Source organism: Stegostoma tigrinum, chromosome 17, assembly GCF_030684315.1.
Source record: "Stegostoma tigrinum isolate sSteTig4 chromosome 17, sSteTig4.hap1, whole genome shotgun sequence".
NCBI lineage: Eukaryota > Metazoa > Chordata > Chondrichthyes > Orectolobiformes > Stegostomatidae > Stegostoma > Stegostoma tigrinum.
Window position 1 is genome coordinate 3,224,511 of NC_081370.1, and position 16,037 is coordinate 3,240,547.

A 16,037-nucleotide genomic window follows, 5' to 3' on the forward strand; every position below is an offset into this window, starting at 1 on the left:
CGCTCCTAGCAGCCCACACCCGTCAACCCAGAGGGATCACACATGCCCCACCCAACATTGACCTCCACCAGCCCAGCCTTACCACCCAGACCCTGCCGTATGAGGTCACCATGTGTGGGCTTGTCAGTCACTGCGCCAACCACAACTTCCGCATCTTGAAGCCACGGTGTTCTTGACCATTGACTGCACCCCTCTGCCACTGCTTTACAGTTTCAGCTGTCTTTGCTGTGTAAGCTGTTGGAAAATGGAGGAGTGGTGAGATTCTTGGTGCACACTGCCATACAACAAGATGCATGCCCTGTAGACCGAGGACAGTAGCAAGGTTAGTTGCCTGGTTGTGTGACTGCGCTAACTGACACACCAAGGCAAGGCAGGAATTTTGTGAGCAACCAGGCACATGCTCAGTGAGCAATCACTGAGAGACTAAGCAAGCATGCCTGAGATGCAGCCAAGTCCAGCCAGTGAGCTGGAGGCCCTTGCCTTGCGTCCAAGGTGTACCTGCTCTAAATCTTTCGATGTAGGTTGCTGGTGGTCCTGCAATACAACAAGTGTGCTTCCTGATCTCACAGCCAGTGAACAGCAGGAGCACCAGTCTGGGCTGGCAAATGATGCATGCCAGTGTTCATGGTCAAGGGGTGCATGCAGCTAGTGCTTGTGGATTGTGCCTGGGGCTGCGGTTTGGTTAGAGGCAACATGAAGGTCATTTGGAGCAAACAGTGAGTTTGATCCACCAGGTACAAGTTCTGGTTTCCTTAACTGACTGGCATGGTGCCCAGTGGTGAGCACTGCTACCTCACAGTGCCAGGGACCCGAGTTCAATTTCAGTCTCGGGTAACTGTCTGTGTAGAGTTGACGTTCTCCCGATGTCTGCGTAGGTTTCCTCCAGGTGCTCCAGTTTCCTCCCACTGTCCAAAGATGTGCAGGTTAGGTGGATTGGGCCATGCTAAATTGCCCCATTGTGTCCAAGGATATGCATGCTAGGTGGGTTAGCCATGGGAAATGTAGGATTACAGGGATAAGTGGGGGTTTGGTCTTGGTGCGATGCTGTTTGGAGGGTCACTGTGGGCTCAATAGGCTGAATGGCCCACTTCCACACTGTAGGGATTCTATGATTATCAATGAAATGAGTTCTCCTACAACCAACCTTGTTTGGTGAAATGCAATGGTGAATCCTGATGAGTTGACTTCCTGCCCTATTGAGAAGCTCACCATGCTGCTTGTCAAAAGCATAAAAGGCAAGGTGAGATGATCTCCGGTAATCTTGGGCCACGCCAATTTTGCCACACATCTCGCTGTTGCCCACATTTCGCAGACCCCCATAAGATTCTACCCAAATTTGATAATACCATTTGAGTAGGTGCAAGGCATCCACTGCCAGGTTGTTTTTGCAAAGAGAAATGCATGCATAAAAAAATTGCTGCAAATCCTAGAGGAAGGACTTAATATGGAGCTCTTTGTTTCAATTTATTTTGATAACTGGTTCTATATATTATTGTCTTGAAGTAAAGGTAGACAGGAAAATCTGATAATTGTACCTCAATTTTATTTCATTATATGCAAATGATGAACATTCACTGAGGATGTCTTAGTGCTTGCATAGACATGAACAGACTGGAACTGTAGTTGTTTGGTTAAGCAATGTACGCTTGTGATTGTCTCTTAAATAAAATGCTTACAGAAGAATGTAAAGGTTGGCACCAGTTGTCCCCTTCGTCGTCTGATTTTTTTGAAATATGTCACCGTGCCTCTATTTTATGCATGTTGTTATAAATTTACATTCCAGTTACATTAAGCTGAGTATCTTACACTAATAGTAAAACCATCAGTCCAGCTAACTGATCCCCAACATCAAGCTTCTTTGCTAATGGTCTTATTAATTGGACTGTAATAATTGTGTGTTGTCAGTGCTTTTTACTGCTTTGAACATACATGGTATGTCTTTTCAAATTAGTATTTTTGACTCCACGACGATGGCTTTACTGTTATTTTATCACTAAGTTTATACTCATGGAAACAAGAATTTTATTCTTAGTTTTGAATACTTATATTGTTTTCAATCATGTTACTTGTAAAGATGTACAATTTAAACCATGCATTGTATTGCGTTTTATTTGTATCAACACTTTATATCATTACACTCAATTGAATAATGGGTTCTATCACTAATAAATCAGGAAATTCAAGTTAAAGACTTTTGGAGGTACGAGAGAGGATACTCTTGAGTTGTTTCTACTTCTGAAATGAGTTAGACTTTGTCCCAAATGGGAAATACATTCTCTCACATTGCTTCCCTCTGGCTGCAGCTCAGGCAACAGCTAGGCTGACATTTCAATGCAGTTATAAATGTGACTCCAGCAAAAAAGTAATATTTCCCTGCCTCAGTGGTGTTGAAAGATTAAATTTCAAGTGCCATCCATCATTGCATCTGTTAATAATCCTGTGGGCTGTAAAAGCCCTGATAGATTTTTTTTTGCTGTTGCTCCCCATTTTTTTGCTATCGTTAAAGGCCAGTCAAACTCTATCAGTAGTATACTAGATAATAATGCAAGGCATGATGTGTTGCACAGCCATAAAGACACCAACACTCGGGCTCCTTTCTATACAGGGGTGGCTAATCTCAGTCTGTGTGTTGTAAATAATCTTAACCACTGAAATCAATGGGTTTGGATCAAGTAGAAGGTTAATATTTTCGAAACTTCAAATGAAGAATTGCCACTTGAATCAGCCCATCACCATTTTCAATAGAGTTGACCAGTTGGCCATGATATGATGCGTTGATCAGTATAAGAAAATGTTTTGTGTTTCTTCCCTTCGGCACAATAATTAATATTTAATTAACATTGGCCAGGCTTTCCTGGCTTTAGTTGGGAGGCCAAGCAGCTAAAAGGAGGTGAAATGTGTGGGATCAGTAGGGTGTATTCTTTCATAGCATCTTTTGTGGGCCTGAAGTGGCAAGAATCTTTTTCTCAGGCTCAAACTAGCTAACCTGTAAACACATCAACTCATCACCCCGATAATGTGTCGAACTCCCCAGTTCCTCAATCTCTGGCTTTTCAGGATCACCGACTACCTCAAACTGACCATCTCAATGCCACCTGACACCAATGTACCTCCCCCAGACCATGCATTACTACAGGCAGTCAGCATGACTGCAGCATGTTTACTATCCTCAGTAAGGCACTCACATTCCTTGAATATGTTCTACTCTCCACTGAATGTCCGACGTTGTCTGAACATTGATATGATTCGAAACGTACATCTGTGAACCAGACTTTGTTGGGTGAGTGAGTTAAAACATAAATAAAATCTCCTCCAATCCAAAACCAGCTCCTCCCGATCTCCAACCAACAGCCGATCGCCACAATGAATGTCTGTTGTCTTAAGGGGTGATTCAGTGGTCAGCCTCACAGCGCTAGGGACCCGGGTTTGATTCCACTCTTGGGTGACTGTCTGTGTGGAGTTTGCACATTCTCCTTTGCCTGTGTGGGTTTCCTCCAGGTGCTCCAATTTCCTCCCACAGTCCAGAGATGTGTAGGTCAGGTGGATTGGCCATGTTAAACTGTCCATAGTGTTCAGGGATGTGCAGGCTACCTGGATTAGCCGTGGGAAATACAGGGATATGGTGGGTCTGGGTGGGATGCACTTTGGACAATTGATGTACTTTCAACTTCCATAAAATGGCCTACTTCCATACCGTAGGCATTCTGTTTTCTTGGCCAAAGTAAAAATCCCTCACCTAATAACAATTCAGCGACTGTCAATTTGCTTTGAATGGTCATAGGATCTAATATGATGGGGTGCCAATCTGCTGTAGTATCGTGTGTGAACAAATCATGTAGCTGTTGGCTCATTGTACAAGGCATCAAATAACTGCAGATGCCTGTGCACCTCTCTATCATTGTCAGCTGAAAGGAAGAGCAATGGGAATTAAACACTAATCAGAACTCAATGTGAAATTTAAAAAGAGACCCTTAACTTTTTTTGTATGGACAACAGGTATTCAAAAGGAGAGATTTTATACTCCTTATACACTCACACCTACGTGGCCAAATTCAGCCCTAACTCCCTTCACACATTTGTTGATGACAACACCGTAGTGGGTCAGATCTCAAACAACAATGAGACAGAATACAGGAAGGAGATAGACAGGTTAGTGGCATGGGATCAATCTCTCTCTCATTGCCCCCAAAACAAAGGACCTGGTCATCAACTTCAGGAAGCATAGTGGAGGACATGCCTCTGTTTGTATCGATGGTGCTCAGGTGGACATGGTCGCAAGCTTTAAGTTCCTAGCAGTAAATATCAGCAACAATCTGTTCTGCTCCATCCATGTTGATGCTACAGTCAAGAAACCACACCAATGCCTCTACTTCCTCAGCATGTCCACAATGACTCTTACCAATTTTTATAGGTGCACCATAGAAAGCATCCTATCCAGATGCATGACAGCTCAGTACGGCAACTGCTCTGCCCAAAACTGCAATAACGTACAGAGAGCTGCGAACACAGCCCAGTCCATCACGAAAACCAGCCTTCCTTCCCCCGACTCCATCTACTTAAAGCTTGCGACCATGTCCACCTGAGCACCATCGATACAAACAGAGGCATGTCCTCCACTATGCTTCCTGAAGTTGATGACCAGGTCCTTTGTTTTGGGGGCAGTGAGAGAGAGATTGATCCCATGCCACTAACCTGTCTAGTCGCAAACCATTTCCACTCCCCCTCCCATTCTCTAGATGACATGTCCATCATGGGCCTCCTGCAGTGCCACAATGATGCCACCCGAAGGTTGCAGGAACAGCAACTCATATTCCGCCTGGGAACCCTGCAGCCATATGGTATCAATGTGGACTTTCACCAGTTTCAAAATCTCCCCTTCTCCTACTGCATCCCTAAACCAGCCCAGTTCGTCCCCTCCCCCCACTGCACCACACAACCAGCCCAGCTCTTCCCCCCCACCCACTGCATCCCAAAACCAGTCCAACCTGTCTCTGCCTCCCTAACCGGTTCTTCCTCTCACCCATCCCTTCCTCCCACCCCAAGCCGCACCCCCATCTACCTATAACCTCATCCCACCTCCTTGACCTGTCCATCTTCCCTGGACTGACCTATCCCCTCCCTACCTCCCCACCTAAACTCTCTCCACCTATCTTCTTTACTCTCCATCTTCGGTCCGCCTCCCCCTCTCTCCCTATTTATTCCAATTCCCTCTCCCCATCCCCCTCTCTGATGAAGGGTCTAGGCCCGAAACGTCAGCTTTTGTGATCCTGAGATGCTGCTTGGCCTGCTGTGTTCATCCAGCCTCACATTTTATTATCTTGGAATTCTCCAACATCTGCAGTTCCCATTATCTCTGATACTATCTCCTTCCTGTATTCTGTCTCATTGTTGTTTGAGATCTGACCCACTACGGTGTTGTCATCAACAAATGTGTGAAGGGAGTTAGGGCTGAATTTGGCCATGTAGGTGTGAGTGTATAAGGAGTATAAAATCTCTCCTTTTGAATACCTGTTGTCCATACAAAAAAAGTTAAGGGTCTCTTTTTAAATTTCACATTGAGTTCTGATTAGTGTTTAATCAGCCTTAGGAAAGCAGCCAACATAATCAAAGACCCCTCCCACCCCAGTTACACTCTCTCCCACCCTCTTTTCTTGGGCAGAAAATACAGAAGTTTGGAAACATGCACTAACAGATTGAAGAACAGCCTCTTCCCTGATGTTATCAGACTTAGGAACAGACCTGGCTTTGTTTAGAGTTAATGTTTCTCTGCACCTTTTTTGTAGATAGTACACCATATTCTGCATTCTGTTCTATGAACCTGATGTACTTATAAGCTATGATTTGTCTGGTTTGCATGCAATTCAATACTTTTCACTGTTCCTTGGTACATGTGACAATAATAAATCAAATCAAATCAAATGTCTACAGCACACATAATTGATTATGCCTGAATATTTGTGTGTGTTAATTGCAGGTAATTTATGTTTTCCATGTCCTTAATACCATATTGTGTTTCCAGTTCTGAGTACTGAGGTTCTTTTTTTAATCACAGATGAATCATCGCTGAAGATGAACAGTGTTTATCATATCCCACAAACCCGTGCAAGTCATGCGGGAGGTAACAAGATGGCACGCCGAGAGTTGCATGCTGCAGATATGCTTAAACCAGATCCCAGGGATACCTTCTTTCTGAGTGAGTTTTACATTTACAATGTTCAATATTCACTGTTTACAACTTTTTGAAAGCACCTTTCTGGTGGATCTTTGATGACTAGTTGTCATTTTTATAATTCCTGTCCGTATTGCTCGCACTTAAAATTACTCAGATGATTACTCCTTACCACAGTAATTCGGATTACTTCGAAACACTGGGCTGATTTTCAACATGCAGCTGGAGGTGAAATGGTATAAAGGAAGAGCTGACAGTAAATGGGCGAGTCACAGGACAAGGCTGATGGCAGCAACTTGTTGCAGCAGTTATCTTAGAGATGTTGTTGGTCAGGTGGCCACTAGTTTATGTGGCCTCAGGGAAGGCAAGTTTGTTTTTAAATTCATTCAAGGGATATGAGCTGGACTGGCAAGGCCAGCATTTATTGCCCGTCCCCTAATTATCCTGGAGAAGGTGTTGCCGTGATGCCTACTTGTACCATTGCATAAGTAGCGAACGTTCAAGAGCCCACAAATCTATTAGCCGGGTCATGAATGCTCTGGACTGGAGAACATCCCAGTGTGTCAAACCAAAATGGATGTGGCCGGGAGTTTGTAGGTTTTGCTTTGATGACTGGATTTCCTCAGGTCCAGGGCATCAAATGACTGGATCCATTTGGTGATCAAGGTCCCAATGGACTAGTCAGGTCTGTTTGCGAACTGCTTTCACATGCAGCCACCACAAGAGGATCCTGTAGAGCCTCCAGGGAGATGGCATGATGCTGTTGTCCCCTTGCCATCACTCTTAACACCTCCACACCTTCTCAGTGGATGGCTGTTGGGTGACAAAGGGTACACCCCGAGCCTCCAGCTCCAGGCAAACTTCCATTCTTCACCAGTGTCCTTCAATGTGCTGTTGCCTCTGAAATCCAGTGTTGTAATCTTGAGACTATCTAAAACTCGGCAGACTGTGTCCAAACTCAGTTCTGTCCCACTCTGATATTCCTGCACACTGAATGATGTACACTGACTTCTGTTTAAGCAATGCCTCAGTTTTAATTTTTTCATTCAGGAACCAGAATGACCTTTACCCCTCCTTATTTTGCTAATCAGCTCCAATCTCACAACCCTCCAAGATATTTGAACGTCTCTAACTCTGACTTCTGGAAAAATCCCTGATTTTTATTCACGTGGTCTTACCTTCAGCTACTTAGGCCCTAATGACTAGACTTCCCTACTTAAGACTTCCTGCAACAATCCTCTTCCTCACTTTCTTCTGTCAGCATTTTCTTAAATTTAGTTCTTTGGTCATCTACAGTAATACCTACTGAAGTCATCTGGTGTCATACCTAGCTTTGCAATGTTCCTGTGATGTGCACTGAAGATGCAGTGTAAATGAAAGTTGTTGATGATGTCGTATTTGTCATGTTTTAAATGTGTGTGCCAGTTAGCTTGAGGAGCTTAGCAAGGCAAATGGAGTCAGTGTTCAGAGATTTTGTAAAGTTGCATATTTATTGCTTTCCACTGCAGAAGTTTTAACAGTTTAGCTTTACTCACTGTGAAACCCTCATTCTGTTCATTTCTATATTGTGTGCAACAGAGTTAATTGTTCGCTTGAAGTTGTGTATCATCTCCATTCTGTGCTTTTAGTCTGCCTTCTGAACAAAAAAGAGAAGAAAATGATAAGGTAGCACTGGTAGCCCAGACACAAAACAAAGGTTATGGCCTGCATCATTCAGGAATACTATTGTTTAGCTAGATATTTCACTACAGAAAGCACTCTCCAGATCATTGCGGATAAGGCCCCCAAATGAGTACAACCAAGAACCATAAGGATATATCCAGTGCAAATAAACAAAAAAGGTCACGTTAAGCTCATGTGAGCAAAGTAGTCATTGTTCAATTTTCCCAGGACTAAAGAAGGTAAAGATACAGTTGTTACAGACTTACCAGACCAGGGGGCCAGTCCCTCATTAGAGAGAGGTGACTAATGGTGGTTTATCATGAGGTCAACACATCTTCAGTGAGGGGGCGGTTGGGAAGGAGAGTCCTTCATGGTATCTCAAGAATAGGACCTATGCTGTTGGCATCACTCTGCATTGCAAACCTGCCATCCAGTCAACTGAGCTAACCAACCAACTCAGTCCTGCAACTGAAAGAGAAAGTTTCGCAAACAATCCTATACACACACTCCATGTTTGGTAGTCTTTGTTTAAAACATTTTGGATTGCCTTGTTATTAAGAAATTAATTCTCTCATTGAAAGTCATTTTGAGTGCTGGAGATGACATCTTAAAAATTACACCATTGTTGATCATGGGTAAATGCTGATGTCTGCAGCCTGTTGCCCTTTGAACCCACCAAAATCATAAAACAACTTTCTACCTCTCAGTTGTCAAAAAGCCAGCATGTTTCCTAATGAAATATGGCAGAGAGAGAGATGAACTGCTCGAAATGTTATAGTAAATGACTGTTGCTGAACCAAATCTACTTTTGTGTTGTGCATAATAACACCGAGCACAGCCATAAATAGCTCTTATAAGAGCTACTGTGTCCTCTGGTGCTATAAATACTGCATGAATAATATATAATCAGAAATATTATGTTTGTAGAAATATATTAAAAGATCTAGACAGAATTCATAAAATCTACATAATGCAGAAGTCTCCACTTTGAACAAGTGTGCTTTATTTAAAAATGCACTGAAAGCTCAGTTCACTGAATGTCACACACCCCTCTCTGTGGCGTTGCCTGATGCATTCTGTACCATCCCATCAACACACTCTTATATATTGCACATGCTTACTACAACACTCTCTGACATATTCAAATCACTACAACACTGCTTATTCTAATACTGAAAGACCCTTGCCCTTCTTTATAACCCTCTCAGACATATTCTCAGTCTTTTTTCCCCTCTTCTGATCACCTAGGTCTGTAGATATACAAAACCAAGACCAGAAACAGAACAGTCAATACATGGGCACCATTGTCTTTCAAATCGATGATTTACAGCTTTAAAAAGGGCCATTAAAAATGTTCTCTGATTTACCTCATAGCTTTGCTTGACTGTTTCTCCAAAATCACTTCACTTTCTGTTATCAGCACACATTTAACTGTTGACATCATTTTTGAGGAAGCACGTGGTTCTAAACTCTTTGTTTCAATCCTGAAAATGTCCCGACAATTTAATATTACTCTACATTTCTTCACATTCAATAAAAATACATTTGTTTCGCAACAGCAGTGACTGCCCTTGACATCAAGATAACATTTGGTTGAGTGTGACAATCAGAAGCCCAAGCAAATTTGAGGTCTGTGGTAGCAGCAAGTCATACTGGCTACAGGAAGCTGGTTGTCATTCTTGAAGACAATCAACTCAGCTCCAGGTCATCTTTGCAGGAGTTCCTCAGAGTAGTGTCTGAGGCCGAACATCTTCAACAGCTTCACGAATGACCATCCCTCTATTGTGCAATCAGAAATCACACGCTAACTGATGATTACTTCATATTCAGGATCATTTGTGACTCCTCAGGTACTGAAGCAGACCAAACTCATTTTAAACCAAACCTGGACAACAATCAAATGTTGGCTGACAAGTAGTAAGAAGCATCCATGCCATACTAGTGCCAGGTAATGACCATCGCTAACAGGAGAAAATCTAAGCACCTCCTGTTGACATTCAATGGTGTTATCTTAGCTGACTTGTTTACCATTAACCTTCTGGGCATTCTCATTAATCAGAAACTGAATGGGACTAGTCATAATGATATGGATTGGGTTTGATTCCAGCCTCAGGTCTGTGTGGAGTTTGCATATTTTCCCCGTGTCTGTGTGGGTTTACTCCGGGGGTGCTCCAGTTTCCACCCACAGTCCAAAGAAATGCAGGTTATGTGGATTGGCCGTGCGAAATTGCCCATAGTGTCTAAGGACATGCAGGCTAGGTGGATTATCCGTGGGAAATGCAGGTTTACAGGGATAGGGTGGGTCTGGGTGGGACGTTCTTCAGAGAGTCACTGTGGACTTGATGGTCTGAATGGCCTGCTTCCACATTGTAGGGATTCCATGATTCTATGATTTCTACATACAACTACTGTGGTTTTAAGAGCTGAGGCTAGGAATAAAATAAGGACTGACCCACCTCCTGACTGCCCAAAGCCTATCCATAGCCTACAAGACTCAAGTCAGAAGTGTAATGGAATTATGCCCACTTGCTTGGGACGAGCTCTAACAACAAATTCAGCATCATCCAAGATGAAACCGTTGGCTTGATCAGCACCTCCAATTCACCACCTTACATTTGCTCTTCATCCCCTACTGGATGCTCAGTGTCAGCAACATGCACATGATGCAGTGCAGCAACTGGTCAAAGTTCTTGGATAATACCTTCCAACCTCACTACCCCTTATACCTTGAAGGACAGAGGCAACAGACACATAGGAACATTGCCACTTGTAAGTTTCCCTCTTACTCTCACTGACTGTTCTGACTCGGAATGATGTCTCAGTTCCTTCATACCCAGTCAATCAAAAACCTGTAATTACCCTCAAACAACATGATGGCTGTAGCTATAACACAGGAACTACAGCAGCTTAAAGGCAGCCACCAGCATCTTAGGCACAATTAAGGATGTGGCACTAAATGCTGGCATTACCACTGATGCCAGTATTTCAACAATGAATAAAAAAGGACTCTACATTTCTCATTGTAATACACCCGAATGTATCTTGTACCCCTTGCTGCAGTTTTCTCTAATATGCCTTACACTGCTCACTTAACTGTCTAATATACTGATTCGTACATTGCTACTGTAATGCTCTCTAATATCCTACAATGCTCACTGTTAAATTACTCACTGACATTCTTTAATGCATTCTACCAACCCAGTTAACTTTCTGTACGCATCCTACACTGTCCACTACAATGCTAATAACTTACAAATTATTAACTGAAATACTCCATGTTCAGTGTTTCATGTAAAACCCTGTCATACATTTTACACTGTACATGGTAACACTTGAAAATGCATAAGCAAGAACAGAATGCTGTGGATGCTGGAAATCCAAAATAAAAACTGAAAATACTGTAAATAATTAGCAGGTCTGGCATTTAGGAGAGGGGAACAGAGGGCAGAACCATCCCAGGCCCTGAACATTGTGGGCAAATTGCGTGAGATGTCAAGTGAGGCATTTCTCAACACTGGGAGCAACAGTGACATTTCCAAATAAGTTCTGGAAGTCCAGGCAAGATTCTTGCTCGAAAGCAGCGAGTGCCCTATTAACGGGCATTAATACTGATCATCACCCTCATTACCACCTAATCACATCTCTTTGACATGTAGGTTCGTGTGCTACCACCCACTTGATAGAAACTAGATGCTGAGAATTCCCAACATGAAAGACTTCATTTAACCACTAATTCTCCAGATTCCCACCTTGGACACTGGGCACCAACGTCACAGGGCATTCATCATGGGCAGTGGCCGCAGGCACTCTCCAATCATGGACGTGCAAGCCTTTCCACAATGTCATGAACCAACGCTGATCCACTTACAGGATGGTTCCGCATTTTAACACTGTGGTTTGGAGGGCATGGGCAAGTATTATTGGATTGTTGCTGCAAGGACATACTGTGCACTGGGACAGATGTCCAGTTCACAGAAATGAACCAGGGTGCATCTCACACTTGCTTTATTAGCAAATACCAAGATGCTGACAGCATCCCTGCCTTATTTTGTTTTTCCTTCCCTTTCAGCCCTTAGCCAGAGTGAGCAAGTATGCAGTTCCTCTGTGTTGACTTGTCTTTTAGTGTAGACTCAAAGCCAGGAAGCTTAGAACATAGAACATAGAACATAGAACAGTACAGCACAGAACAGGTCCTTCAGCCCACAATGTTGTGCCGACCATTGATCCTCATGTATGCACCCTCAAATTTCTGTGACCATATGCATGTCCAGCAGTCTCTTAAATGACCCCAATGACCTTGCTTCCACAACTGCTGCTGGCAACGCATTCCATGCTCTCACAACTCTCTGCGTAAAGAACCTGCCTCTGACATCCCCTCTATACTTTCCACCAACCAGCTTAAAACTATGACCCCTCGTGCTAGCCATTTCTGCCCTGGGAAATAGTCTCTGGCTATCAACTCTATCCATGCCTCTCATTATCTTGTATACCTCAATTAGGTCACCTCTCCTCTTATGGCTTTCAGCAGTCTTCAGTCAAAACGGTAGATGCATTTCAATTGTAGCCTATAGGAATATTCTGTAATATCTCCCACACTCCTCATTAAATCATCTCTACTGTGTCTTACATTGATCTGTGTAACACTCCTGAATAACTCCAACACTGCTAATTTAACATTGAAATGCAATGCAACTATCAGAAGATAACTTAATAGGATTCAAAATAAAAACATATTTAAACCAAAAGCTGTCAGTGAACCATATAATTTAAATGTAATTGCAACTTTGACTCATTGTCGTTGAAGCATTTGCTTTTAATTGTCTAGAATTTTGGTCACAAATAATTCGCAGGTTTCTATGAGCAAGTGCTCAAAAATATAAAATAACCATCTCATATTTCAAGTTGAAGTGAATATCTCTTTTTAAAAAAAGATTTTGCTTTTGACAGACAGGCAAAATTAAAAGAGAGCTAGGTTTTGATGGGCCAAAAGTCCTCCATTTTCTTCATTACTGGAATGTAGAGAATGCTGGATGGGCCAACATTGATTGCCCAGTGGACACTCAAATGTAGGCCAGACTGGTAAGGACAACAGATTTCCTCCTTTAGAGGAAGGAAATTAGCGAGCCAGTGTTTTGTTATGACAGTTGACAGTGGTTAGGTGATTGTTACTAGCTTTCAATTGAAGATTTTATTGAACTCAAATTTCACCATCTGCAATGGTGGGATTTGAACACACGTCCCCAGAACATTGGCCTGGGCTTTTAGATTGTCAGTGCAGCAACATTACCAGTACAGCTGCACCTTCTCACCTGTGCTTTAAGTGAGTCTTTTGAATTGTGTTATGTCTCATGGTCAGTTTGCCGATACACTTTTAAGAGATGTGTTCATGATCTCATTAATCTGTTATAGGATGAAACCTGATGTTCTTACCCATCCTGTCTAATCCAAACAATCTTTTACCCACTTGCTTGCCAATAATCAATCTACTTCTACCTTAAAAATACTCTAGGATTCTGCTTCCACCAACTTTTGACCAAGTATGTTCCAAAGACACTCAACTCTCTTATGTCGGTTTCAATTCTACCAGCTTATCATGGTTAACAAACATCAGGACCATCGTATTCCAAAAAGCTCAGGTTTACTACAACAGCTGAGGCCACATTGTATTAATTATCTCTGTAAACCACACATCAGACATCCATTATTTCAAAGAGGTATCAAGCCCTTAATAACCATCATGTGGTTTCAAAAGTCCCAATAACATGATCATTCAGCACGGATGAGTAAGGTGCTCAAAGCTCTGTACTGAAACATAAATCTACAATATCACAACACAATTGGGCACTGTGCCATATTAGTGCCATTTGAAAGAGTAATTGTTTTATTCCCATAACTTGGTGCCTCAGCTGTCCACCCCAAAACCAATAGCTGAGGTGGGCCTGATGTCTCCGATTATGCCCCATTTCCAGGTATGTCCTCCGCTGCTGAGGCCTTGGGGCCTGCTTAAGTGTCTCCTGAACAGGTCAAATTGTACACTCATTGGCCTCACCTACTGGAGTGATGCTGCGCTGTGTTGCTGCATGATCTTGCCTCTCCAACTTGAGGAGTAGATGTTCCTTGTATTCCTCTCACCAATGGTGTACAGAGCCCATGGCTAGAGTGATAAAATACAAAGCCAAATGCATGTCTGCCAGCCACTAACCATTCTGCTGGACCTGAGTGTCTGCAGCAGTTGCTAACCTGTCCATGAAAGATTTTGTAGTTTAGATGAATTCTTCCACTGTTTGTTTAAGAGTGCACAGAGGTTGTGACAGATGTTCCACTGCATCACTTTACATTTCTGGTCATTTTTCTCGTGGCTCGTTCCAGAGACATGTCGCCAGCATGAAACTCAGTCTATCAGGTAGCCTGGTGGTCACACCCTGCATCAGCGCTGTAACCTGGTCACCAAATTGTCTCTCCAAGCCTAATTGTGAAGCTATTCCACCAAATTGTTTGTGTGGAGAGAATGGTACAATAGTGTGTCCTTCAAGGATGCAATTGCAGAGGAGGTTTGGCAGGATGGAGTGTTTCAGCTTTGAGGAGAGGCTGGGTAAGCTTCGGTTGTTTTCTTTGCAGCAGAGAGCATTGAGGGGGGATCTGATAGAGGTGTAAAAGATTATGAGATGCGTGATAGGGTGGAATGACCTTCATCTGTCCCCCTTTGTTGAATAACAAGAGGACAGAATTTTCTAGTGAAAGGCAAGATGTTCAGACAGGATATGAGGACGCAGCTTTTTCACTCAGAGGGTAGTGGGGGCCTGGAATGCACTCCCCGGAAGGCTAGTACAGTTGGGAGACCTCACTACTTGAAAAAGGTACATGGATGAGCACCTGAAATGTCATAACATTTGAGACAATAGGCCTACTACTCAAAAGTGGGATTAGTGTTGTTTTAGCATAGTTTTGGCAGTACAGACTCGATGGAGACTGAAGAGCCTCTTTATGGTATAATTCTGTGGTTTTAAGTGCTGAATCACCAAGCTGAGAGGTGGAGTTCAGGACTTCAGCAGGTTAGTCTCCTGACAGAGAGGATCTGTAGTGGACAGTACAAGGATTAGGTGGAGGTCACACATGCCTCCCATGTGCCCCAGTCTAAGTATCAGTTTGGAGGCACGTTCACCTCCCTTTGCACACTCAACATCCAGCCTGCTCCCTGGCCAGCTCCCCTACTCTGCAGGTATCACCACAAGCTTTCATATTGGTTCACGTTCTTCCGAATGCCACTTTGCAGTGACTGCACCGCACCATTTCCATGGCAGGGCACAGCAGGCCATTGATCCTTCTTCAGCATTGGAGTCAGTTTAACACATGGATCCCATTGCTGCTCTTCTGTGCTGCAGTTGTAAATGGTGGTTCAGCCAGCAGTGGATAATTCATCTTTGGCTGCTGCCAGGAGTTCTCAACATCATAGGTGCCAGTCTACAACTAATTCAATTCTCACCGTATGATGTGATGCAAGCACTGAAGGTATTGGGGACTCCACGAACTATTGGCCTTGACAAAATTCTCACAATGATACTCAAGAATTCTGCTCCCAAATATTGCTGTATTCCAGTAGTTACAATACTAACATTTACCTGGTGGTATGGAAATGTAGGCAGATATGTCCTGTACAGAAAAGGGAGGACAAACCTAATTCAGCCAATTACTGAGTCTACTCTATATCATGAGTAAAGTGCTGGAACGTAGCAAAAGTTTTTTTCAAGCAGCATTTGCTTGACTTTAACATGCTCACTGGTGCTTTGTTTAGATTCTGTCAAGATCACTCAGCTCCTGGCCTTATTACAGCCTGGATGCAAACATGGACAAAACAGGAGAGGTGAACTCCAAAGGTGAGCTGGAGTCAATGGGAGTCAGAGAGATGTTCTCCACTGGTTGGAGTTATACTTGGCACAAGGGAAAATGTGTGTGTTGAAGGTCACTCGTACACTTCAGCTATGTCTGAAGGAGTTCCTCAGGGGAATGTCCTAGGCCCAACCAACTTCAGCTGCTTCATCAATGACCTTCCCTCCATCATAAGGTCAGAAGTGGGGATGTTCACTGATGACTGCACAATATTCAGCACCATTCAGGACACTTCAGACAATGTAGCAGTCTATGTCCAAATGCAGCAAGAGCTGAGTGATATCCAGCCTTGGGCTGACAAGTAGCAAGTTATACTCAT

General features: G+C 43.2%; 1 protein-coding gene across 6 annotated transcripts in view; it reads left to right on the top strand.

Annotated features, from left to right (window-relative positions):
* LOC125459246 (N-acetyl-beta-glucosaminyl-glycoprotein 4-beta-N-acetylgalactosaminyltransferase 1-like) overlaps positions 1-16,037 on the top strand; it is a 660,984-nt gene that overhangs the window by 552,284 nt on the left and 92,663 nt on the right. For all 6 annotated transcript variants that reach the window (XR_009446825.1, XM_048545435.2, XM_048545438.2 and 3 more), the window contains one exon: positions 6,053-6,193. Coding sequence is in view for 5 of the 6 variants with exons in the window: in XM_048545435.2 (XP_048401392.1) it covers positions 6,053-6,193 (141 nt within the window). In the remaining variant the exon portion in view is untranslated. The remainder of the gene's footprint in view (positions 1-6,052; positions 6,194-16,037) is intronic.